Source organism: Eublepharis macularius, chromosome 5, assembly GCF_028583425.1.
Source record: "Eublepharis macularius isolate TG4126 chromosome 5, MPM_Emac_v1.0, whole genome shotgun sequence".
Lineage (NCBI taxonomy): Eukaryota > Metazoa > Chordata > Lepidosauria > Squamata > Eublepharidae > Eublepharis > Eublepharis macularius.
Window position 1 is genome coordinate 20,424,597 of NC_072794.1, and position 27,093 is coordinate 20,451,689.

Here is a 27,093-nt window from a genome sequence, read left to right on the forward strand (position 1 = left end):
ATTCTGCCTATTTACCAGCCACCTCCTGTAAGCACCCTTTCTGAACCAGCAGAGATGCTCTCAGGCGTGATGCTGACACCTTAGCAGATTGTTCTGGAGGACCTGAACATTCATGGTGAATGCTTTTCATGAAGGCCAGCCCAGGATTTTATAGCTTCTTTGGCTGTCCTGGGCCTCTCAAATTGCGGCACACCCAACACACGAAAGAGGCCACAACTTGAAATTAAATCTTTTGCACCGAGCTTTTGAAGGGAGGTCTTTTTTCGAGATCGGAGATTTAGCCTGAACCATGGTCTGATCATTATCTACTGAAGACAAAGGTGAATATGGCCTCCACACCCCGCAAAAAGGGGGGACCCGTTAAAATGGTCTACCCACAGAGGCTCAAGGATCCTTCTGGATTTCAAAATGCTCTAGAGGGGTTTAGATTTCCAAAACACATGCTCTGCTGAGGCTGCAGTAGGAGCCTTGAATGTGAAGCTCCTCAAAGCTATTGATAAGATTACTCCTTGTCGATCTCTCTTGCCCTTGGTGCAGAAGCCAGCCCTATGGTTTACCATGGAGTTCAGAAACCTGAAGAGGGATGGAAAGCATCTAGAAAGACGCTGATGGAAAACTCACACTGAATCTGACAGAGTATGCTATAGAGCCCCATTGGAAAACCTATGAAGTGGCAATGATAGCAGCAAAGAAACCTTATTTCACTACAACCGCTACACCAGCTAATTCACAACCAGCCCAATTGTTTAAGGTATCTCAACATCTTCGGCTACCTACATCTGAACCTTTACAGTCTCAGGAACAGAAAATTAGCTGTAACGCGTTTGCACAATTTTTTTTGCAGATAAAAACAGCACAAATACACTCTGATCTCGACGCAAGCTGTAATACAGGCAAGGCAGAAGAAATCTGGTCTGCCTATGGACCTTTTTGACCCAGTTACAGCGACGGATATCGACAGGATCCTTGCATCTGTGAAGGACACTACTTGTGCCCTGGATTCTAGCCCATTCTGATGGCTAAAAACATGTAAAGATGACATCAATGAGCCCTTGATGTCTATTATAAATCGATCACTAACTCAAGGCATCTTCCCCTGGCCATTCCAAGAGGTAGTTATCTGCCCACTACTTAAAAACCATCCCTAGACAGAAACAATGTGGCCAATTGCCCAATCTCTTATCAGCCCTTTCTAGGCAAAGTGATTAAGAGAGCAGTAGCTAACCAATTCCAGGTCTTAGATAAGTCTGGTGCTTTTGGATCCTTTTCAGTTTGGTTTCAGGCGCTACGAGATGGAGATAGCTTCAATGTATTTAGTTGATGACTTCTGTCTGAACGTAGTTTCTGTGTTGCTCCTCCTGGATCTATCTGCAGCCTTTGACAAAGTAGATCCTGTTGAGGCTTTTGGAGGCAGAAGTAGGTATCAGGAGATGTGCCTTGGACTGGTTTAAATCATTCCTCAGGGAATGGACTCAAAGGGTTGCTATTGGAGACCCATTATCTTCAGCGTGGGGATTATCTTGCAGGGTTCCACCGGGCGCAATCTTACCCCCCATTTTATTCAACCTCTATGTAAAGCTTTTAGGAGAAATCCTTTATAGCTATGGAAGTAGATCTCATCAAAATGTGGATTACACAGAGCTCTATATCTCACTCCAACTCTCCTGGTGATGCAGTAGAGGTTTCGGGTCGCTGCTTGACAGCTGTGGTCAAATGGCTGAAAGGGAATAAATTGAAACTGAATCCAGGCAAGACGGAAGTGATGCTGGTCGAGGAGGAAGAGGTATTGAAGAACTTTGTGCTCCCCACTTTTGTTGGGATTCAGTTGACCCTTGGTTAAGAGTCTAGGGGTTAACTGGATTTAGCATTGTTGCTAGAGAAGCAAGTTAACGTACCTGCAAAAAAGGGGCCTTTTTCAAACTCAGTCTAGTCGGGAAGACAGCTATCTACCTTGGCGTAGCCAATCCGGACACTTGGATCCCCCCATCGTAACATTGAGATTAGACTACTGTAATGTGTTCTACACAGGTCTTCCCTAAAAGTCAACTCGGAGACTCTAGTTAGTACAGAACGCTGCAGCTCGATTATCCAGAGCTAAGCACAGCATGCCCATTACTCCCATTCTACAGTCATTTCATTGGCTACCCATCAGTAATTGGGCTCAATTCAAGGTTTTAACTGGCACATAAAAAGCCCTTCGTGGCTTTGATCCCTCACACATACAGGACCAACCACAACAGCTTCACTCATCTGAACATGGCTTCCTGCAGATGCAATGCTGCAAGTGGTCAAAATCAATAGCTGCCATAAAAATACTCTCTCTGTAGTGTCCCCTGCTTGAAGAATGGCCTTCTTGAAGAGATTAGGAAAGCTCTCACTCTCCTGTCCTTCTGCAAACTATTCAAAACTGAATTATTCAGCAGGGCTTTTTCACATCTAAGAAAGCTGTGCTGTAAGGAAATGGTTCAGAAAGATGCTCTGGTAAAGGGATAGGTACCGTAGACTATTCTACTGCGTACTGTATGCTGCTGCAAGTATGATCCCAGTGAGTAATTTCTGCGTCATTTAGTATGTCATGTTAAATTGCGTATATCGTGTTTCAGCATTGTTTCAGCTCTGTATCGGATTTCTGCTTGTTTTCAAGCCTGTGTGCACCCTGACACTGTTTCTGTCATTGTATTTTTGGGTTTACTTGTGAGGAAGTGCCTGTGTGCACCCTTATACTGGTACTACCCCTTTTGGTGCCTGTGAGCACCTTGGTGTTCATTGGACTTGTATTTATTGGCATGGTTGTAGTTTATGTATATACAATTTGACGTTTAATTAGTATACTCCAATTGTGATATTTATTATATTCACACTTCTGATATATTTCTGTTTCTGTGGCTTCATTGTGTGCTCATTGTATGCTTTTCATTTTGAGGCTTCGGTTTTCTTTTTTCCTTCCGCTTGCGTTTGGACCGGGGCTGCCCCTCCTGTGTGTGTGTGTGTGAGAGAGAGAGGGAGCGAGAGAGAGAGAGAGAGAGAGAGAGAGAGAGAGAGAGATGAATGGAGCTTCCTCCCCTGCTGTTCCAGCAACTGAAATTGTCCCCACAAACCCATTTAAGGGTCTCAGAATCAGAGATGAACACCGAAATGGGTCTCAGAATCAAAATGAACAGAGCATTGGGAGGAGACAGCGTGGCTGCTTCACAAGCAACGAAGGGGCAAAAGGTTACTGCTCCCCTAGCCGTGCTCAACAGAAGAGGGGGCAGATGAGCAAAAACAGTTCGCAATTATTTTATACAGTATAACTTCTAGCAGCCTTGAGAAGAAAGATGCTTTCCTTGGTCACAGATTCAGAGGAGTTAGCTGCGTTAGTCTGTAGTTGCAAAATAGTAAAGAGTCCAGTAGCACCTTTAAGACTAACCAACTTTATTGAGGCATAAGCTTTTGAGAACCATAGCTCTCTCTGTGAGATGCATCTGACCAAGAGAGCTGTGGTTCTCGAAAGCTTATGCTACAATACAGTTGGTTAGTCTTAAAGGTGCTACTAGACTTTTTACTACTTGAGAAGAAAGTGTATCTGGATGTGTTGTGGCACAGCAAGAGATATGAGAAGCATCAGCAATTTTGCAAGAGAAATTTTTTAAAGGGACACAAATCAGCAATGTCCCTGAAAATCAGGAGGTACACAGGCAAGAAAGACAGCTGCTCTCATTGTGGATGGTACAAGACCCTCCCTCCAAGTAAATGGTAACACTTAAGTCTATCATGAGGTTTAACAACTTTTTTGCAACTCTAAAAGGCAGCAAAACTTTGAATAGAACTTCTAAAACCCTTGGATTGCCAGCACAGTCTTAGAAGAGGCATTCCTCTCAGAAGGAATGCCTCTTCTAAAGGCACTTAATGCACAGGAATTATCTAAACCAGTAGTACCGCCCGCTGGAGGGGCAGTGGGTTTACCTGGGGGGCTGCTAAGAGGCAAAGGGCTGGCAGGGGGCTAAGGCCTAAAGCAAAACACCTTCCTCGCTTCAAGTTTCTGCCTCTGCGTGGTGCTGAAATCTGGTGGAAACTGGTATCACTGGGAAACTGGTATCACTTCTTCAAGCCCATTCATCACATCAAGAATTTACTGAACATGAAGATACTCAATGCCATCTCTAAGAATCTTGCTAAATGACTATCAGACTTTGAAAAGCTGGTATTACTGGATCAAGTTTATCAATTTTGTTGAATTTAACTAAAAAGTTTTAATTGGATTTTGAATAAATGTGCAATTAACTGTTACTGTTTTGAAATGTATTGTTATTATCTTCCTTAGTGGGTCGTGCAAACTGATTATTCTGAACATAGGATAGAGGGCCTTGAGCATTAGTTTATGGAACCAAGGGGGCGGAGGCACAAATCTTTTCCCTTAGAACTATTATCTCTGTAGATGCAGCGGTATACCTTTTTAAACAATGTATTAAGCGATTATCACTTCACGCATCTCAGGAGCAAAGACCACTGATGTTTTGAACGAGTGCTGGCCAATGTAAATTAAGCCGCAGTGATTCCGATGTCATCCTGCCAGAGTTCCTGCACTAACTTAGCAAACAATAATTAAGATAAGCTTACAGGGCTTATCCTAAGTGGACAGCATTGCTTGCAAACCTCGTGGAATTCAAACATACACACCCCCTCTATTCCGGATACTTCAGACTGAGAAGTGCTGATGGTAGGAAGGTCAGGTCTGTTCTCTTCTTCCAGCTTCTGGCTTCCCCCCCAATAAAGCACAAGAGGCAGGGAGACCAACTCAACTGCTCTTCCCAGTCCCAAATTATACCACCAAAAGGCACAGGTTGGGAGGGCGGCAAAATAAAATTTGGTGCTTAAAAATAACCAATGGCTGTGGGGCCCATAACTTAGTGGGTGGAGCACAAGTGGGGCTGGGAAAGACCAGTCACAGCCCAAACTTCTGGAGTGTTGCTCTAAGTCTGAGGAGACACCACCAAGCTAGACGGAACAGAGGTTTGACTCTGTAGAAGACTGTTTCGTATGTTGTTGAGCGCGCGCACACACACAAAGAGAAGAGAGTTCTGCTTTCAGCACATGCTTTGCTTGATGAAGTTCCCAGGTTTGGTCTCCAGATCTTAAGAAGCAGACCAGAAATAGCAATGTTCTGCTTGGAGAGATGAAAATGGGAGAGACGGACCAATGGCTTGATTTGAGAAGAAGTTGCTTCACAGCAAGAATCTAAGAGTCTCTCTACAGGAGACATCTTACACGAGGACGCTCAACTGTGGAGAGACGTCATGTTAGCTGGGAAGCGTGGTTTACATTTCACCTCTCTACGGGAGGGTAGTTTTAAAAGGCAGAGCAGGTGGAGAGGGCTCTTCAGAGGGCTTGTTAATTTCATCGTCACCTGCCTGAAGCTGGAAAAGCCTTCATGCAATGACTAGAGCACAACACTCAGCAGCATTTTGATTGCTCTCATGTTCTCCCGCCATAAATGAAGAGACAACGCGGCAGACGATTCTTCGCTCCTGAGGAAAGGAAGGCGATCCCAGGATCATTTCCATTGCAGCTCCAGTGCTGTGGAATCCTCCAAACAAGTGCTGAGGTCTCTTTTTCTGGGATCTTTTTAGAGCCAAGCCAAAACATCCACGTTCTTCCCCCAGGACTTCAGGGATCCACCCACAAGCACACTTTTTGACCGTTCTGAAAACTGGCTTGAACTGCTTGATGTGGTCTTATTTGTAAGTTTTATCATCTTTGGACTGCCTTTGAAAAAGTTCATTGTCGACACATTGTATGTTAATGAGGGAAATAAAGCAGGAAAGCTCTGTCCCTTCAAGCGGGAAGACATCCTGGTGCAGAAAAGGAGAAGCATCTAAATCACACACAGACAAACAACCTCCCAGGTTTTCCAGAAGACAGGAAGTGCCTCAGCCATCGAGTCAGAACAAACAAAAAAGCTTTAAAATAATACTAGCCAAATTTATGGAGAAGTTCATCAATGGCTATTTATCATGATGGCAAAATAGAACCTCCATATTCAAAGGCAGTGTACCTCTGGGGCAATAACTAGGGGAGACTTAAGCCTCTGTGCTCTGCTTGTGGGTCTTCTGGGGGTGGCTGTAGGAAACACGATACTAGACTTGATCCAGCAGTGTTTTCCTTGCATTCCAGGACTTTGGCTTCCCTGTCACTGTCCATAGGCCTTCTTACCCTCCTGTCTATGACACAGCCATGCCCTGAAGGGCTATTGACAGAAGCCCCTCCTTGCTAGTGTCAACTTCAGTTGAGACAACAGGGCCCCACTTCTGCCTCGTGTCAGCACTCTCAGGCTTCTCTTGCGTCCAGGAGCAATTCCTTCCAGACCTTCTACGATACAAGACGCACAGACAACAGCCACCCTATATTCCTCCATTGTAACCAGTTGTTGGATCTTTGGCGGGATTGGGAGGCAGTGCTGGAGTCCCACTCCAGGATCTTCTCCTTCTGCGGAGGAGAACCATCTTCTGCTGGGAAAGCCAACGCATCTCACTAAGCCTGGAGGAAGGTGTCCCCCTGAACTAGGTGCATCACCCATTTCATGTGGCTTCCCTGGTACATGCCAATCTCTCGCTGCGAGATCTTTTTAGCCATAACCAGTCTACAACACGTGGAACTGCCACTGATTGCATGCAAACTCCACCCCATCCTGAGTTAGTTCCAGCTGCAGAGAGATCGGAAAGTGTTTCTATGAATGGAGTCAAGTTATTTACATCAGGCTGCAAATGTATACAAACTCTCCTCTCCCTCTACTCGCCCCCCCCCCTCCACAACCCATTTGGGATGGAGATGTTATCCAGACATTTGTGCCAAGGTAACCAGCAAGTCCCTTGACAGCATGCTTTAATCGGCTACTTTCCAACCCTGGAGACCAAGCTAGAAGTAAACGTTGCCAAGGCTCAGAAGGAACCATGGAGGTTGACAGGATGGGACCACGCCTCCAATCGCTGCATTGCAACACGTGCAAGAATCCATCCTGTTGAGTCTCAGAATGAAAATCTTGGATACCATTCAAAAACGTACCGATTAATTATTGAAAAGTTTGCTACCAATTGCTAAGTTGTGGGGGAGGGGGCGGGAGAGAAGTTTTGGAAACTAGACAGAAGCCAATAGATTTGCCTTGGGGAAATGCTAAGAGACTCTCTAGGCGCTTGTTAAAATATTAACTGTTTCCTTCCAGGTGACCTGTTGACATAAAATTGTTACTGCAACTGGGGCAACAGGAAGCAAGCCCGAGATAAACAATAGGGAGCAAACAACCTCTCACTGGGGTAGGAGAAAAGAGACGCAGTTACTAAATCACACTTTAGCCATGGAAGCAAGAACAGTAAAGGGTGCTTCTGATCATGAGCGGAGGACCTTTCCTCCACCACCAAGTCAGTACAACAACTCTTGATCTTTTGATATACAGGAACGCAAGCAGCGGTTGTGAGTTCCCTCCAAGCTTATTTAAAAAATTAAGGCTCGACTGAACAACTTTCCAGAACCTGCTTCGCATGCAGGAAGCCGTGGGTTCAATCCTTGGCAGCCTCTCCAATTAAAGGATTTCAGGTCTTGGGAAAGACCCTTCACCATTTGGGAAGCTGGAGAGCTTGGAAAGCAATGCTGAGATATTGGCCTGACTCAGTATAAGGCGATATATATGTCCGCACATCCTCCAATGATCTGGCTTGGGACTCATCCTAGGGCTTCATGGTTCTGGCCGCTGCACCTCAAAGAGGAAATTGTAGAGCTGCAAAAGGTGCAATCGAGGCACCTTCCCTATGAAGAACATATCAGTTTACAAAAGCAACAACTGGGGAGATGGGGAAGGCACAAGAAAGACTGGAGAAAGTAGAGGAAAAATTGAGAAAATGGAGGAAACATTTTCTTCCTTTTCCATAATATTGGAGGTTGGGGAAGGGGGTTCAACTGATTTAGGACAGACTAAAAGAATTCATCTAGGGAATCTGCTACCACAGGATTTGGTTGATGGTCACTGAGAGAGAACCAAGATAGACATATGCTGGCTGTTCCGTGTCCAAAACTCTCAGTGATTTCCATTAAACAGTTTTCAGGTGTTCAGGGTAGCCCAGGTAAACCTGAGCTTGTCAGATCTCAGAAGCTAAGCAGAGTTGGGCCTTGGTTAGTAATTGGATGGGAGATCTCCAAGGAAGACCAGGGTTGCAGAGGTAGGCAATGGCAAACCACCTCTGTTAGTCTCTTGCCATGAAAACCCTACCAGGGGTGGCCATAAATCAGCTATGACTTCACGGCAGATTCCATCACCGCATGAATCACCTGTACAAGAAAAGGTTTTTTTTAAAAAAAAATACTGGGAACTCAGGACATTGAACTCCCTGTACACATCTGGTCTGGTCCCTAGAAGGCTTAAGGATACCACCATGCAAGCTGAATGGAACCTCCACGTACAGAGATCGTCTACCTCTGAATACCAAAATGAATTGCAAGATACTCTGCTATCTTTATCATGCCCATCTTGCAGACTTCCTGGGAGGATCTGCCCAGTCACCTTTGGAAACAGGACACTGAACACCAGAAGGATCCACCTTGATCCAGTGGGGCTCTTCACAGCAGCTCCCGTCCTACCCACACTTCACCCAACACCCATGCCAATGGCACTGCTTTTTTAAATTCATCGCTCCAGGGAAACAAACCTACCCTAATTCTTGCCAGGCAGCGGTCCCGATCCTAGCTCTCCAGAAGTCCCGGTTCCAAGACCTTTACCATCACCTGGGCTTGCTCGAGTTTCACCAAAACCAGAAAGCCTCTACGAAAAAGCCCTCGCCTTAGAGCGAGTCCGGGCAGGAGGAGGTTCCAGTTTGATCCATCCTGTCCTAAGAAGCGGCCCTCCTTCGCCGCGTCTTCTCGTTCCTGACCCTCGGGGATGCCAGCAAATCCCGGCTCGCCCCCGCCTCTGCCTGGGGCTCCTTCTCGCCCCTCCAACGCATCCGTGTCGCAGGCGCCCGGCCTCGGCCACCGACACGCGCGCGCGCGCCCACCCGCTCGGGGCACGTCCGCACGTGCACAAAGACACCTTGACGGCGGCGCTCCCCGGCTGGGCCGGGGGCGCACGGCAGGCTCGGCGCTCCGCTGCTCGCGTAGGGCCCCCCGCCGGGCTCGGCTCTCGGCGGCCCGGCCTGGCCACCCCCGCCCCCTCCGTTCCCTGCACCACACACGTCATCCCCGGCTTTCACGTCGGGAGCCCGGCGCAGGCTTCTCCCCTCGGGGACGAAGCGGCCCGGCGGGGGTGGGGTGGGGGGCTTCTGCAGTGGGAAGCCGCCAAGCGTCCCCCGCTGCCCGCAGGAAGAGGCCAGCCTCGCCTCCCGCCGCTCTCTCCAGCCGAAGCCCTCCGGCCAGGGCCGGACCCCGCAGCCTCTCCGCTTCCCCGGCGGCCGCTCGGCAGCCACACCTCTGCGCGCCCCTTCCCCGGGGCGGCCCGGGCGCGCCTTACCTGCTCGGGCTCCGGCTGTCGGCTTCAGCCCCGGCGCGCAGCCTGCCAGGGACGCTCAGGAGCGGCCATCGGAGGGCGAGCCGGGAAGCGCCGCTAGTGGGGAGGAGAAGGCACCGGGCGGGGGCGCGTCACGTGTGAACGTCGCTGACACGAGGCGGAACGCGGGGGAGGGCGGGGGCGCGGCGCTGCAGCTGCCGAGGGGGAGGCCCCTCCCGCGGCCCTGCGTGCTCCTCTCCATTCATTCGCTCCGGCGCTCGCTCGCAGTCCCTGCCCCCCACTCGCCTTCATTCATTCTTTTTGCCTCCCCTCCCCTTCTCCCCGCCCCGGTCCCTCGCCTTCCCTTTCCCTTTTGCTGAGCGCACCTGCGGGTTGGCGGCCCAGCCTGCGTGCGGGCTCACTCGAAGACCCGGCGGGGATGACGAAGCTCGCTTGTTGGTAGGGGATCGCAGAGGATCTCTGATCTACCCTTGCAAGTCATCATGGCCACGACGGTGCGTGTGTGAACGCCAGCACACACTCCCACTTCATGCCTGTAAGCCCCAGTGCACGCACCTAGGGAAACGGCAGGATATGAGTCCAGTGGCACCTTAGAGACCAACAACATTTTCAGCATAGTCAAAGGTCCCTTCTTCAGACTTATATTGACCCCTATCCGGAAAGGGGAGTTTTGACTCTCAAAAGCTTACACCTGGACAATCTTCTTGGTCTCCAAAGTGCCACTGGGCTCAAATCCTGCCATTTGACTGCAGACCGACAGGACTACCCACCGAACACTACCTACATCCTTGGGGCATACTGTGTTGATCCAACCCAGAGGAACATAAAGGGGGTCAGAACCGCATGGGCAGCGAGAGCCAGTGAATGCACTGGTTAGCTAGAATCGGGAAACAGAAATTCAAATCCAGGCTCTGCCACAGAAGCTGGCTGGGGGTCCTTGGGCTAGTCACCCACTCTCAGCCTAACCTACTTCATAGGTTAGTTGTAAGCATAAAATGGAGAAGAGGTAAGCTACTATGGGTTCCCTCTAGGAGAAAGGCTGGGTAGAAATGAAGTATATAAATAAATATAAATAATGTTTAGGACTGTAACACACAAAAACGACTGACTCACCAAACATTGGTGGAAATGGGTTTCCTAAGCCTGGGGAGGGGCCGCTTTCAACCCCACTGCCATTATCTGATCTAGTCTTCAAAAAAGGGGTTTTTCCTCTCTTTCCTGATTTACCCAATTGATCAGATTAGAATGAGATTTTATTGCTATATTTGCAGGGTGTGTGTGTTTTACAAATACTTGCTTGGGCCCTGATCTCTACGCACCTCTAATCAAGGTGCCTTACACGAGAATCATGAAAAAACTGCAGGTAGCAGGTTCATTCATTCTTTGAAGGAAAAACAAACGAAAAGCAGTTGTGGTTGAATCTCTTTATCAGGGCCAACTTAAAAAGTCTCAAAGGTGCAAACAATCTTTTGAGTTGCACTGAAATCTTCAGGCTGGAAAAGCAAAAGTGAGGCGAGGGAGAATGGTGCTGGGCCTGATGAAAGAGGCTAAGCTGCACTTTGTCCTGGGCTTAAAATGGGAGCAGAAGAGGCCATCAGACGGACACAAACACAGTTCTTCAGACCACAGACACAGTTTTTTCCCCGAGTGTTGCGAAGTCCACGTTGTGATCCTCCTTCCACTTGGGCGTGTTTATTCCTGTTTCACAGATGGAAACCACTGGGGCCAAGGGAAGTACAAGACCAAACAATAATTCTGTAGCGAAGCTTCTTGTTCCTTGGTCTCCCCGCCCTCCAGATACAAGCCTTGTGTTAGTGCCATCACACCACCTCTGGCCTCAGATTACTTAGACATTTGCTGTAATTCTTTGTTCTGTTTCAGAGGAGCAAATTTCTAAAGCACAGATCTCTCAGCCTCTATGGAGGGTACGTTGCCAGTCTGCCTTCTTGGTGGTCCGGAGGCATTCTTTTGATGTCTTCTGGACTCCGTGTTGCCTGGCGTTCCTTTAAGAGAGGATTTCAAGAGCGGCTTTCTTAGTCCTTCCAAGAACTACTTTGCAACTTGCAACGAAGTAGATTTGGCCTTGCAAGAATTTCACTGCAAATCAGAAAAAGCAGTAAATAGTTTACTTGCCTCTTTAACCTGCATTTGTTTACTCAGAAATATTTTAACAGACTAAAAAGGTGGCCCAAGCAATCATGCAACAGGATTTTAACAAGTTAACACTTTTTGATTACAAAAATTTACAAAAAAAGGGGGGGGGGGGTTGGCGGCACCAGCTTTAGAAGATGCATTCTCCCCTCTCTCCTACAGCACAGGAAATGCCTCTTTTGAAATGTGTAGTGGGTGAAAATCACCGAAAGGTATTTTTCCATCAAAATTATTTATTCATATGCTGATACATGCAGATATAGTTGATCCCTTAACTATTATACAGTTGATCAAATAAAACTGCAGCCCTATACATGCCTCACTGAACCCAAAGAAACTTAATGCTTAGGAAACATCGAATTGTGCTGCATAACTCTCGAGCCATTAGGTTTGGGGCTGATACATACTGCTATGAGCTCAGCAGCTGGCCTTGGGTCAGCCACTCCTCTCAGCCCCAGCTCTCCAGCTGTATTGTGGGGATAATAATGCTAACTTGTTCACCGTTCCGTGTGAGGCACTAATCTGTCTAGAAGAGCAGTATGTAAGCACAATTATTAGTACTATTGGGGTGACCCAGGTTCAAATCCCTACTCCTCCATGAAGCTTATAAGAGTGACCTTGAGCCAGTCACTTGTAACTGAATCCACCTCACAGGACTGTTGTGGGGGCAAAATGGAGGAAGGAGAAACCTCACAGCAACCCCAGGTTTTGCTGTTTAAGGAAATTTAATAGCCTTCTGTTGGCTTCACTTCCATCATGAAATTGAGGATCGATAATCTGGGGGCTAGTCAAATGCCAAATGAAGGAGAGAGATTCAAAATATCCTGGATTTCAAACATTGGCCATGGTATTGTATGCCGTTTTGGATGTCAGGTCAAGTGAAGTACAAGTATTTTAAACTATGAATGCAGATCCTAGCACCATTCCTGTGGCGTCTGAGTCCTCCCTACGGTCTAGGTGATTTCAGCGTTCAAAAGTCGGCATGTTATGAATCGTACTAGATACATCTTGCGGTATTTCTAGAAAAGAAATGGGCCCAAGAAACTGGCATCTCTTCCAATCCCTGTCCATTTGCCATGTGTTTGGATCTGTATTCAAAATTGGAGGAAAATTCTTAGTTTTCTGGTTATCTTGTGGCAATGAGTTTCACGCACAGTCTTAAATCCAGCCAGAATGTAGCAAGACATCAGAAGAACCATGCAGCCGTGCTAGATACCAAATAAGAGGGTTGCAACGAGCAGGGCAGGTGGTGGCAGTTGGTGATACCCGTCAGCACTGTCATCTCCCCTTTTCCGGGAGGCCCTTGTCTGCTCTGCTTCCCATTGTCTAAAATGCCTCCTCTAGCAGCATAAACCTGGCAATTCCATCTGGGAGGGATTACCGATTTATCAGATTAAAGGAAGGGATTTAAGGCCTAGGCTGTTAACAGCCAGGAACTCTTCCACTATGGGAGACGTAAAATCATGCACAGTGCAGGAAGGGGGAGATTTGGAAGAGCTTTTCCTCTCACTCCCTTAATACAAACACTTGACTCTTCTGGGCTTTAAAAAGAAGAGGGGGAAGCACACACAAACATGAGAGATATTTTGGGTTCTGTAAAGGCAAAAGGAGAAAAATTCATGCGCCATTGGAGGTGGGAGGACAGAAGGACAATCTGAGTGGGATGAAGAAGTGTTGCCCATCCCCAATTGTTAGGGGGCTCCACTCAAACATAGGGATTTTAAGACAGCCACAAAGACAGCCCACCTCCCTCCACGTGATGCTGCCATGCACAAGAGAGCCAGTTTGGTGCAATGGTTAAGAGCAGCAGGACTCTAATCTGGAGAACTGGGTTTGATTCCCCACTTCTCCCCTTGAAGCCAGCTGGGTGATTTGGGGTCAATCACAGCTCTCCCAGAGCTCTCTCAGCCCCACCCACCTCACAAGGTGATTGTTGTGGGGATAATAACATACTTTGTAAACTACTCTGAATGGATGTTGTTGTTCTGAAGGACAGTATATAAATCAAATGTTATGTTGTTACTATAAGGTGCACGTGTCTCACAGTTGCCTGCTGAACAGGCAGAGCTCCAAGAAATTCAGTCCAGGGAACTCAGCTACATTTCACAGAAGGCACACACAATCTGGGGGTGTGTGCCCAAAATTACCAACCACAGCCATCGCCAGTCATGTCATTCAAAGGGAAATCCTTTCCTGCCCCCAATGTTGCAAACCTCTAGCAGTAAAGGAAACCTCATGGGATCAGTTTGGACTCCTGCCTACTCACCCCCATCAGATTTCTCCACCTCTGGTTACTTTGCAAAGGTTTGCTCTTAGGGGGAGTAGAATGAACATGGTTAGCTCGGCTCTAACCCACAGCAAGTGCTGGGTCCCTTCCCAGACCTCCTGCGCCCCACACACCTCACTGTGGCACTTCTGAGCTCTCTGGAACAGGGGTTGCCTTGCTTCTTTGGAGAATTCCCCACGCGTGGCCAGAGGCAGGATGACTCACCCAGCAAATTAATATCTAGGGTGGTTATTAATAGAGCTGCCAGAAAGCGGCATGAACAGCGATGATGGGAGGGAAGGCGGCTGTGTGGCACACACACAAGCCACAAGCGTGTTTGCCATTGAGGCAAACAGGGTGTCGTGCTGCTTCGCTCATAGGACTCTGAGCATCCCCTGGTTAGACGAGGGATGATCAAAGGCAGCAGGAAGGACTGGCAAGGGCGGCTGGGCACAACAGGCAGGGTGGCTTGTTTATCACAGCACCTGGCTCCCCACGAGGCATCATTAACCATGCCGGGCGAGCAGCAAGAGCAAAGGCGCCTGCTGTCAATCAAAAGCGTTCTGCCAGCCTCTGTTACTGCAAACAGGTCAGGGATTAGAATTTGCGCTCTCAAGTGGACAAGTGAATGGAGGAAGCCACCGTTGGCCAAATCAGGCCATCAACCCACCTAGCTTGTGGTCTGTCAGGTCATTAAAATTCTATAGGCCAGAATAGGAAAAAGAAAATTCAAGATTACAATCTTTAGTGAATTTCTGGTCAGCTCTGAGCTGCTGCCACCCTCAGCAGGACTCAGGAGTGTCTCAATATTAAGGAGAAAACCCAGGAGCAGAGAAGGAGAAAAGCGGTATCTTAAACAAAGCAATGTACTCACCCGGAAACCTCTCCCTTTGGAAGGTCCGCCGGCTCTGCTAGCGGCTCAGGATACACACTTGCTCCAGTTCTGCCAAGTTCGTGACTAAAAGCTCTGTTTAGTATTCTCACTGACAGCCCTGGGTCTGAAATACAGGCAGATTTCACTTGCAGCTTTTCTCAAACAGGCTGCCAAGAAAGGGGATTTATTTATTTATTTTTTAAAAAGTGCTTTATTTAAATACTGCTGACCAAAATGCTAGCCAGCTTCTAGTACAATGGAGATACCATAGATCCTTTGGAACTACGGTGTCAAAAAAATGTCCACCCCAATCCAGGAATGTAATAAATAACATACAGTTATGCACACGCACACACAGGTTCCCCATGCTAAACTTAAAGACATAGGAAAGATGTTGGTTTTAATTTAAAAACCAAAACTCAAAGATCCAGGTCTGACTCCAAGATGATCCATAAGCTCTATGCACAGAGAACATTTCCCAGAAATCTGCCTGATGCAACAGACTTCCACACACTTCCTCCCAAAGGCACCCAGCGACCAGGCTGACACTGTGGTTTGTTTTTGCGGGTACAAAGGGGACAGAAAACAATGTAGACTGTGGGAGCGGCTACTGAGGCTGTTTTAAGAGCGAGTGCTAGTCCCAGGTTGTGTTGGCTTAGAGGCCAAGATGGCACATGCTGTGTTAGTCACAGCAAGATCAGCACGCATGAGACCAAATGGGAACTGAAAGATGATGCAAGCTTCCAAGTTACACCAAACTCTTCATCAGGCACAAGGAGGCCTCTGACAGAGGTCAGGCGTTGTACAGTCCTTAGAGCCTTGCAGCTCTGGGAGAAGGGCCACACCCTACTGAAATTAAGTCTAATTAGCAGCCAAGCCTAATTAGATATAGGCAAAGACTAAGAACAGAACTGCACCTTAAGCCAGAAAACATGCCTGTCAATCACCAATCCAGGGTTAGATACTTTTGGGCGACTGCTGGCTAAACTCTTTCCTCATTCCTTGATTCCCCCCACCCTGCTCAACCAACTGTGAGACAAATGATGTTGTGTGCACGCAGAGGAGGGAGTCAATGTTCAGAAGAAATGTTAAACACACTCGTGGATTGTTCCGTGCTATCTTCACCCAACTCCTGCCTTAGCACTACAAGATTAACATGGAGCAGGAAACCCCTTTGTGGCATCTAAAACTCTGCCCAAGAGCTTCTTTCAATCCTGGGTTCCAAATATGCCTTCATTTAGATTATTTATAGGTCCATATAAAGATGCTCATTTTGCCAGGTTAGGATAATTCTACAGATGTTGTGAAGGAAGAAAACATCGGAAATTGACAGGAGATTTCCTTGCAGCAGCTAGGATTTGAGTCAGAAAAAAATTTGGAAGGAACAGAGATTTTCTTTGGAGGAAAAGACAGAAGCTCGCTAATGCCCGTATTAACAGGCTAGCTGAGAAACTATATATAAAAGACTCTGGAGAGACGCAGAATCAGCTAAGTGTCATCCCTGGATCACTAGCCGTGGAATAGGCTTAAAATGTGAAGAAGTCAAACAGGAAGTGTTGGCTGTTGTTTAGAGATGTATGAGAACCACTAAGAACATTGGAGATTACTTGTAAATTAGCTTTTCCCTCTGTCCTGGGGCAAAGGCTGAGGGGAGGAAGAGCCTGGTTGAACTTTGCAGCTTGCATCACTTGACTGCTCACTGGATGGACAACAGAAGGGCTCATCCTTCCAATTACGCATCGCTGACTACTTTGGCAGTTATCATTTTAAAAAAGCCGAAAGGAGGAGGAAGGGCCGGCAGATTCCCAACATTTGGGACTAACAGGCAGTGCTCTTTGCTTATTTCTGTTCCAATCTCTCGGCTGTTTTCAGAGCCAAGCTACACCCACAGACGCACGCACACCTCCCACTTCTGTTTTGTTTTTTTCCTTCAAGGAAAGCATGTGCTATCTGGGGCTTCCACAGCACTTTCCCAGAGCTAGAACCCGTCACGGTGAGATGGCGCAGATGCTGTGGGAGTCACACTTTGGCCCTGCTCCCATATGGCTCTCCCCCGAGGCCTGCATCAGCAAGGAACAGAAGAGAGAACACTGCAGATAGCTGTTCTCCTCTCTGCTGGCTTGCAATGGATTTTCAAGGAAAACAGGTCGTCCCCACCCACCACCCACCACCCACCCCCCACAGATGTGCTGAATTAAAAAGGAAGCAGAATCCTGGAAAGTCTTCAGGTGACGTTGACCCCCGCAAAACCAAGACACTAACGCTGCAATCTTCAACAGCTTGCTGTCCCCCCACCCTCTCTTTCTTATACATCCAGGCCCAAACCAGGAAGTTCCAAACTGGGAGCAAATCAGAATGATGTTCTAGGAGAGTTTTGCACATGAGATCTTGGTATGCAAACTTCGGAGCAAAGTCATCTCGAGAGGACGCTGTGAATTCTGCTGGGGGGGGGGAGGCTCAGCTTTGTCCCAAGGCAAACACACAGCCCAGCCTCAAGATGCAGCAGCAAAAGCCTCAGTGGACACTACAAAAAGCAAACTTTCAGATCTTTTTCAGCATAAGCAAGTGGACATTCAATGACTTTTGGGAAGGAAAACCTCCCCCAGCCAACAAGCCATTTTTGCACCCTTCATGGACTGGGCCCCAGCCTAGAACACACTTTAGCAACATCTGGCCACACCAGCAAAATGTTGTAGGGCTGAGAACTGTGACAGCTTTGAGGGCTGTGAGATGCAGGGTCAGTTTGGCACAGCAAGGGTTGTGGGGGGGGGCAGGGGGCAGAGTTCCTAAAATCCTTGTCTAAGTGCAACCTACATCAAAGTGGGTATGTGCAGGGAGAGGGTTTTCAAACTGCCCCGTGCTGTTTTTGTCAGATTTCAAAAAGCTAGAACTGGGTTGTTGCCTAAGAGAAAAAAGTTCAGCCAGAAAAAGAGGGGAACAGCCTTGTGCTCACTGGTCCTGAGCAAAAATTTAAGAAGTTGCTTGTCTTTAACTGCAGAACGGCAGATTCCTTTGGCCATCGGCAAAGTGAAAGAGGATTGTGGAACTGGCGTGTTACTCCAAGATACATCAGCGCTGCCTGGTGGCTTCGTTTTTTTTCAGGTATTCTCTGGTGTGAATGAAAGGAAGAGATGTAATCAGTATGTCTCCCTGAGGGCATTAGAGGTGGCTGTAGAAACATTGCTTCCAATCATCTTGGCCAGTGTCCCAATGGCACCAGGCCCAACAGAAGGAGGCACCGCATGTAAACCACACGGGCCTGGTATGCAACGGTTCCTCCACAGTCTCCTGTTCCATCTGGATTGATGCTTCTGTGTATTCTGGAACAGGGTCCCATTTTTCACCCTGCTTGCGAGGAGGGGGCCAGCAGACCGCTCCTCACCACTTGAAAAAGACAAGTCCCGCTAAGACCGTGTACCCCAGGACCAGGAAGAGGACTTTGAGCAGACGGTCGCTCTTGTCTTCGAGTTCCTTGCCCAGGATCTCAAAGAAAGTGACGAAGAGGAAGGTGCCTGCCGCAATGCCCTGCAAAACCACCGATGCCACGTTGCTGGCCACGTTCTGGGCGCTTTCAATGCCCATGCCGATTCCAATGCCCACTGGGATCATCAAGCTGACGACGATGGCCAGTTTGGCCGCATCGTTCATTGCCAGGGAGGCCTTGGCCATGTTGATGCCCAGGGCCACCGCCACGAGCGTCTCATGGATGGCCACGCCCAGAAAAAGGCTGATCACCTTGTCGCCTTCCTCCTGCAGGCCCAGAGCCAGGCCCTCGAAAATGGAGTGGGCCGACAAGGCAAAGACCAGGCTGAAGAGGCGAAGGGGGCTGGATCTGGACAGCTCCTGGACGTTCAAGCCGTGGCTGTGGGAGTGGTGGCCATGCTCACCGGGGTGGTTCCGCCCCCAGGAAGTCTCGATGAAGGGGCTCTCATACTCGGAGTCGCTGCCAACGTCCGACCCAGCGTTGAAGGTCTCCAGGTCGATGAAGGATGGTTTTTCCTTCCGAAAAGTCAGGATCAGCTGCTCCAAAAAGACTGTCAGGAAGAAGCCCATCAGCATGATGGTTTCAGCCAGAGGGTAGTCCGTAGTCACGCTCCCACCTGCCAGGACTCCTTTGAGCTGGAAAGACAAAGCAGCAAAAGGCGCCAAATCAAGATGCGGCAACAGAGCCAGCCCTTTACGTCACTTTTCAAATGCCAAGTTTCTAGCCCTCGCAGTGCCTGTTTTTGGTGAAAGCTCAGAAACCAGAAGGGGCCCTGACCCACATAATACTTCACCGCCCCACACAGTCCGAGAACATACGAAGAGCTTTGCTGGAGCAGACCATTCAACCCAGCATCTGGTTCCTCACGGTGGCTGGTCTGGAGCCGATCCGGTAAGCCCGCAAACAAGATCTTCACTGCTGTATTACATTTCAAGCCTGTCCTGCCCGTAAAGAGGGCAGAGTGGCATATGCTGTTTCCTCCTCCTCCATTTAACCCTCACAACAACTCTGTGAGGTAGGGAAAGCCCAAGGCCACCCTACACGTTTTTCAGGGCGTGCAAGGATTTCAAACACAAACCCAGGCAAACCCACCAGCCAGAACACCTCACTGTCTCCCAGGGAGTCAAAGGTAAGAGGCCTTCTTGGCTTGTCCTGCCCTGAAACACCTCTGATGCCATGCCTCCCTATTTACTACTCTTCTACCTCAGTCCACGCTACAATGCATCTCATCTCTGCAACGCAATCCTCAGAAGTGGAGAAATATTCCACCATGTGCCTGGATTTGGATCTGTCTGTGCCATTTTGTCATGAAAGAGACACGGCAAAATTAGGAAGAGGGGTACAGAAAAGAGAAGGACAGCAGAGCAGTGCTTCCTTAAGTAGCTGGAACTACAGAGGCACCAGATGCCAGAGGTGGAATAAAGTCAAAAGGCAGAACGTTATTTTCTCCCTCAAAACAAAAAACAACTCAGAATCCATCCAAGCCACTGAGCGAGTGAAAGAGATGCCTTCTTCACACAAGGACTGGGAAATTCACAGCCCTCTAGACAGACGGCTGTTTAGAAAGTCTGGATTCCTTAAAGGAAAAGGCCATGGCTATGAAGAAGGCAAGTACTGCCTAGCACAAAGCAAACCAGCAGGGCTGGGCAGATTATCTCTACCTAGCCCTGCTTGGGGGGTTCTGATGGACCCTCTGGTTTGACTCCAGCCTGCTCATTCCAGTATTCTCACAGGACAATCCTCAGTAAAGTTACACCCCTTTAAAACCATTGAAGTCAACGGGCTTAGATGGGTGTAACTCTCCTTTGGATCGCACTGTTCTTCTCAGACACGATTCCTGAAACATGGGTAAAGCTTCTCTTTAGAAGCCCCTCCAGCCTTCATAGAAAAGAACCGTGAAAGCCTCTTCGAGTAAATAAATAAGTACATCCAAGGAAAGGGCTGCACCTCATCTGCTCTGTCTCTTGTCTGCTACCAAAGTAAAATCAATCTTTTTTAGCCAGGAGACATGCAAAGCTGTCCAGTACTGAGCCTGCCCTCTGCTCCATCTAGCCTGTGTCTGTCAGAGGAAGATCTTTCCTAGAAGCTGCTGCTTGGGTTTTCAATTAGAAATGCAAGGGAATGGTCCCCGGGGATCACATATGCATGCCATGAACTCTGCAACAGAACTATGCCACGTGCTGGCTAAAAGCAGAACAACCACAGCAAAAGAGGTTTCCTCAAGAAGCCACAACACTGCCTTCCCCTGCTTTTATGGTGCAACAGATGGAAGCTCCTCAGAGCCTCCCGCTATGATGTCCTTTCTGGCATCTGCTGCCTGAGGCCCTTTAAGTGATGCTGGAGACAGAGCCAAGGGTGTCCTACATGCAAAGCAGGTGGTCTGCCCCGAGTACCTTGGCCAATGAGTATTCCATGCGAATACATGAATGGAAAAACACCATTCAGTTATTTGTGGAAACAGGGTGACGGATTGTAAACTTCTGGAAACAGAAATATAAGCTGGGGGACGTATGAAAACAGTTCTGGTCTGTCTTATGACATACTAGCAAGGCAGACCTTGTGATCGAGTTGACTGGGAGGCGTCCCTGTGTCACACATTTTATAATAATAAACCATTTAACCTGTGTGTTGACACGATCCAGCCATCTGGCCGGTTTTCTGTGGCATCTTTATCTAGGTTAGGTGGGGGCTTCTGCTCAGAGGTGCCTCTTTTTCCCTTCTGCGCTTTGTTATTGCATTTCACTTGTGAGATTATGTAGTGCTTGTAAATCATCTCTTGGTGGTGCTGTAGCGTTATTTTCATGATAAGGACTTACGGAGCCAGCAAAGAGATTTTCTTTGGATAACAGCTCATTGGCTTATTCATTAGGGCTGAGAGGTCCACGCTATGCCAAACACAGCTGAGCTAGCAACTGAATTTTTGCACACAAAGCTCTTTCCTGAGATATCTTAGTTAAGTTATCTAGATGAAACTCTTTCCCCTCCTCACCCCCAAACAGAGAGAGTCACACGGATTCCCTCTGAATCTCACTGATCTGCTAAATGTCTAGGTCCAGAGCTGCAACAGTGGGAGCAAGAGGTGGTTAGGACATGGGAGCCAGAGGCAGTACACTTTTTTAATATGATCCCCCCCCACTCCAAGAGGTAGGCCCAGCTGACCCTGGGTTAGGTTTGTCTCATTGGGCCACCTGATGGAAACAACTTCTCCCCACCTCCTAGCAGCTGACTGATCCACAAGCTCTTCTCCTCAGGGTTTGAAAAGCAAGCTTTCTGCTTAAGAAAACTGTCACCTTTTTGGAACCTTAGATGCTGACACCTGGACTCCATTGAATATTTGTCCATTATAGGAGGCAGGACAGCTTGAGCCTTTCAATTCTCTTTTAAAATTGGCTTGTTCCCCTTTATCATCTCTGCAGACTTTAATAAACCCAGCAGAAAGAAGCACAAGCACCGTGAAAAACTTACTACAAAGTATATCAATGTATATCCAAAAGTATCAATAAACATTCCATAACAACAGGCTTGTATTACAATCAGGGGTCATTTTGTAGAAAAAGAGCTGCAGGAACTCATTAGCATAACTCATTAGCATATGCCATGCCCCTTGCCATCACTAGAAGTGTGTCATTAGTATAACTGAATTGCACATGCCACACCCCCTGACATCACCTATCCTGGCTGTTTTGGAACCAATCCTGGCCATTCAGGGTCGAAACTGGGCCCAAAATGGCAAAAAGGGGCTGAAAACAGCCGAAAAAAGGGCCCAGAGTGGTCAGGATCAGGCTGCTGCTGAGCAGGAGAGTGATCCACCACCCGTCAGAGGCCCAATCCTGGCCGTTTCGGGACCAATCCTGGCCAAAACAGGCCCCAAATGGCCGACCATCAGGTGGGCAGGGCCACCTGACATGTGACCTCTTTGGAGAACTGCTGGAACTGCATTCCAGTGCGTTCCCCCTCAAAATGAGCCCTGATTACAATCATTTACAAATCACATATGTATCATATGGCTGCGCAAAAAAACCTCAGAGGCAATCTCATACATGTATATCATATAGGTCACATAACATTTAAGAACGTCTCATGAATGAATAATACAATGAGCTCAATAACAGTAGACATAGACCTAAAGTGACCAGTGCTTCCAATACAAAGTGCCAATGCCTCGAGTTACACAACTCCTGTGTCGATCGCAGCAGCCAGGAGTCGTTTTGGAAATGTTCTCTTTTGGAATAGTGGTTTTCGTGATAACTGCCAGAAGAAGGATTACAGAAACGGGAAGGCAATACTGGCACCCCGTTGCAGTCACACCACCACCGTGGAACATTTCCTCCTTTGAATGCATGGGGAAATTCCTCATGAAGACGTTTCTCTTATATTGACTTGTCTTTTTTGTAACTCGAGGCATTGACACTTTGTATTGGAAGCACGGGTCACTTTAGGTCTATGTTTTTTGAGCTCATTGTATTATTCTTTCATAAGATATTCTTAAATGTTATGTGACCTAAATGATATACATGTATGAGATTGCCTCTGAGGTTTTTTAGTGCAGCCATATAATACGTACATGATTTGTAAATGATTGTAATACAAGCCTGTTATTTTGGAATGTTTATTGATACTTTTGGATATACGGTTTCACTGCATATACATTGATATACTTTGTAGTAGGTTTTTCACGGTGCTTGTGCTTCTTTCTGCTGGTCTTTCCGTAATTCTCTCTAGTTTTTAATAAACCCAGAGCAAGATTCGAGTCCAGTAGCACCTTAAAGACCAACAAGAGTTCCAGGGTATAAGCTTTCAAGTGTCGACAAACGGAGTGTGACTTTTGACAGTTTATACCCTGGACATCTTGTTGGTCTTTAAAGTGCAACTGGACTCGAATCTTGCTCTTTTACTGCAGACCCAGAGGTTCCAGTTTTGGCCGGTACATATGCAAACCTCATGTGAGTGATTGGCCAGGTTACAGAAAGGGGTCAGAGAATAATAACAACAACAACAGTGCGCTTATATACTGCTCTTCTAGATAGATTAGTGCCCAACTCAGAGCAGTGAACAAAGTCAGCGTTATAATTATCCCAATACAGCAGGGGCTGAGAGGACTGGCTGACCTAAGGCCACCTGCTGTGCTCATGGTAGTTGTGGAAGTCGAACCAGCAGAACGCTGACTTGCAACCCAACCACTTAACCAGTAATGATGGAAAGACCTAATCGGAAAGCTACTCAGAACAAGCAGAGGGAGTTGGCTGGTACTGCAGGCTGCCCATCATCTTTCGAAACACTCTTGTGGCCTCAGCTGACCCACAGAACCAATAGTGCCAAGTCATGAGGAAAAGGTGGCCGGCCAGGGCATTCTTGGGCAGGTGACCTGTCAAGGCAGTCTTGATCAATCAACAGAAGCCCCAAGCAGGACGTGATGGCCGTTCTATGTCTCCAGACCCTGGCAGACTGCCTCTAAACATGGAGGTTCCTTTTCACAATCGTGGCTAATAGTGCAAGCGAAACCCTCCTCTGCAAAACTGTCACAACAATCTTTGAAGAGGATCAGTCATACGGCTGCAAGCACATCCAATCCGATTCCCCTACACTTTTGACAGTCAAACCAAATGTTTCCCCTCAGGGAACAGCAGCCAGATCCCCCCCCCCCCGCCAGACCCTACCCCAGCCTACCTTCTCTCTCACGGCAGGAAGCAGTGCATTAAAACAGGTAGCCAGGAAGACACCCCCTCCAAAGGAATTGCAAAGGGCCAGGGCCCTCCTGGAGCGATGGGCCTTCTCATAGTCGGCCTCGATGAGCTTCACTGGCAAGAGGGAGCCTCCCAGCATGAGCACAAACACCCCTAGCAGGCAGAGCACCTTGGCTAGCAGCACCTTCATCTTTGTTGTGCTGAAGAAGGGTGCTGTGGAAGGGCTGGGACCAAACGGGGTGATTTGGGTGCTCTTCAGTCGACAGAATTCATTACAATTGCAGGCGCCCAAATAGCTGAAGTCTGTAGAAACCCATGGAGAGCTAGAAAGGATATTAAAAAAATTGTTTGACTATTCTCATCGACAAATGAAGCTTAGATAGACCAGCAGTCTTGCTCAATATATCCCAGCTAGCTGATCTCCACAGCCTTTAACTGGGGATGCCAGGGACTGAACCTAGGACCTTCTACATGCAAAGCAGGTGCTTAACCATTGAGCTACAAGCCCTCAGTTGAAATATCACATACTGAGAGTAGTGTAGACAGTACGGCAGGAGAACCAATGGTCCTCATTTTTATATTGTCAAAGGCTTTCACAGCCGGAGAACGATGGTTGTTGTGGATTTTCTGGGCTGTATAGCCCGGAAAATCCACAACAACCTTCTCATTTTTATTCCACCATTCCTCACATACATAGGATTCCACCAGGCTTCAACTCTCAGAGATTGGGAGTGTTTGTAAGCTCGCTTCAGAAAACGACTGTCCTCTTGACAGTCTCATACTAGGGATGGAAATAAATGTGACTTTTTTTGGTGGAGGGACCTCTGGATGTCTCTTGCCTTGAAAACCCCAGCAGGAGTCCCTATAGATCAGCTGCAACTTGATGGCATACACACAAGACCTTGGTATATTAGAAGATATTTCAAGGTGAAGACAGTTTTAAAATTACAATGTGCATACTCATTTTTATTCTCTCTTTATTTTGTTTTAATGGAGCAGTAACACATTTTAGGACTATGCATTACAGAAAAACAGGCAATAAACATTTTTGTCATTATTATTAAGGTCCTTGAACATAATAAGAGAATCTCTTGTTTATGTATAATGCAAAACACCTTTTTACAGTGTGCTTTTTGCCTGGATGTTATTTTCATTTTAAGCTGCTGGTGGTTATATGCTCTAGCTGGGCTTTTAATGCTGGATTTTAATTAATATATTTTCATGTTTCATGTCTCTTTTATGTTTTATTTTGTAGGTCGCCTCAGACCGGTTCCCTGAACAGGTGGCATAACATTTTTCTAAAAAAAAATCTGTTTAATGCTAAATAGTGGTATGGATCTAATTATCCATTACACAGAAGGCACATAAATGTGTAAATACACAACAACATTGAGCAAAGACAGGAGAAGATGGGAGTTTTTTTCCAAGCAAGGCCAAAAGGCTTTAGAAGATGTATTCAGCAGAGCACAGAAAGGATTCCAGCAGCCAAGGGGGCTGAGAAACAGCATACAATCACTTTCTGAAATGAGCTTATAAACATTCCCACTCTCTCTTAAATCCAAGTCTGATGTCATTTGCAAGTTTGATGTTACCGTAGTCGTGCTCAGTAAAGGAGCCTTTACAGCGTTCACCATTTTCCCTCTATGCCCAAGTATGCATATAGTTGCCAAATGCAGATTGTTGCCACAGGGTTCACGAAGGGCATATTCACGACCACAAAAAGCTTTTACCACACTAATTCTGTTAGTTTTTAAAAGGCGCAAGGAGAAAAAACTTTGCTGTGTTGTGTTTTTGCTGCTACAATCTCCCTCAGCCCCGAATCTATCTTCAGCTACATTGGAAGCACACCCAGTTTTGGCTCACACCAAAAATGGAGAGAAAGAGGATGTGTCTTACAGGACCTTAAAATATTAATAGATTTATTGCAGCACACGTTTTACATAGACACAGAGCGATACAGACATGTTAAAGCCTTCACAGAAATGCACCTCAGGTGCCACAGAAGTGGCTCTTTCACTATAATTTCCTAACTGTTGATCATATCGTATTTTTGCTCTGTGAATGTCCTAGCTATTGATTCTATTGTTTTCACTTGCGTATATAATCCACCTTGGATCTCAGTGAGAAATACTATAAACAAACAACAGCAACAACATTGGACGACATCCTTCAAGACAAGTTTCAGTTATCTTACCCCTCCCTTTCAGACCCCAATTTCTGATCTCCCCTCCTTAATTTCCTCCATATTCTTATTAAAGCTTTATTATCAATATTAGATTTTTGCCATAATTAAGGGTGTGGATTAGGGTTGCCCATTCTGGGTTGGGAAATTCCTGGGGATCCGGAGGATGGAGCCTGGGGAGGGGGTATTGGGGAGGGAAGGGACTTCAGCGGGCCATCATGCATTAGAGTCCATCCTCCAAAGCAGCCATTTTCTCCAGGGAGCCTGAACTTTATAGGGTGGAGATGAGTGGTAATTCCCGGAGATCTCCAGGCATCACCTGGAGGTTGGCAACTCTAGTGTGGATGGATAGGGGTTTTTTGGCGCAAAGTACTTGCTTTCTCCCGTTGCTGGTGCATTATCTGTGCTCGGCGCTGTACAGCATGGGAACATAAAATAAATTATGCTTTGAAGGCCCCACCCCAAAGGCCATTCCCCTTCCTTAAGTATATTCTCCCCACATACCTCCCCTCTTTATAACCCCCCCCCCTTTTTTTTAAGGCGCCCTCACCTCACTCGCAGCTTCTTCCCTTCCCTTTCCTTCCTTGGCAACCTCTTCAGCCCTCCTCCCACCGTCGTACCCCCGACAGCTCATTGGTTACCAGTGACGCTAAGGAAACTTTCATTGGTTATCGGGCCATCTAGTGTCTCTCCTTCCCCCCTGGCCCCGCCTTCAAATCCCGGCGGAGTCGCCCTTTCCCAAGCGCTTTCTCTCGCCTGACTGTTGTGCATGGAGAAAGGGCGTCCGTCAAACTTGAGGGAGCAGAGGTGCCGCTATTAATGGCAACCGTCCAGCAACAAGAGACATGAGCTCCAGCGGAGTTAGCCGTGTTAGTCTGTAGTAGCATATCAGGAGATGTTTGCATCTACCCCGCCCTCCCCCCCCCCTCCTCTATATCTGACCAGTTTCTTTTGGCTCTCCATGCATCTGACGAAGAGAACTG

General features: G+C 47.4%; 1 protein-coding gene across 1 annotated transcript; it reads right to left on the bottom strand.

The window, feature by feature from the left end:
* Positions 1-10,878: 10,878 nt before the first annotated feature.
* Positions 10,879-26,720, bottom strand: SLC39A3 (solute carrier family 39 member 3). The gene is made up of 4 exons (XM_054979408.1): positions 26,661-26,720; positions 23,912-24,251; positions 14,761-18,879; positions 10,879-11,566 (listed from the first exon to the last, which is right to left on the bottom strand). The coding sequence occupies exons 2-3, from the start codon at positions 24,116-24,118 to the stop codon at positions 18,139-18,141; spliced, it is 948 nt and encodes a 315-aa protein (XP_054835383.1). The 5' UTR covers positions 24,119-24,251; positions 26,661-26,720; the 3' UTR covers positions 10,879-11,566; positions 14,761-18,138.
* Positions 26,721-27,093: the final 373 nt, after the last annotated feature.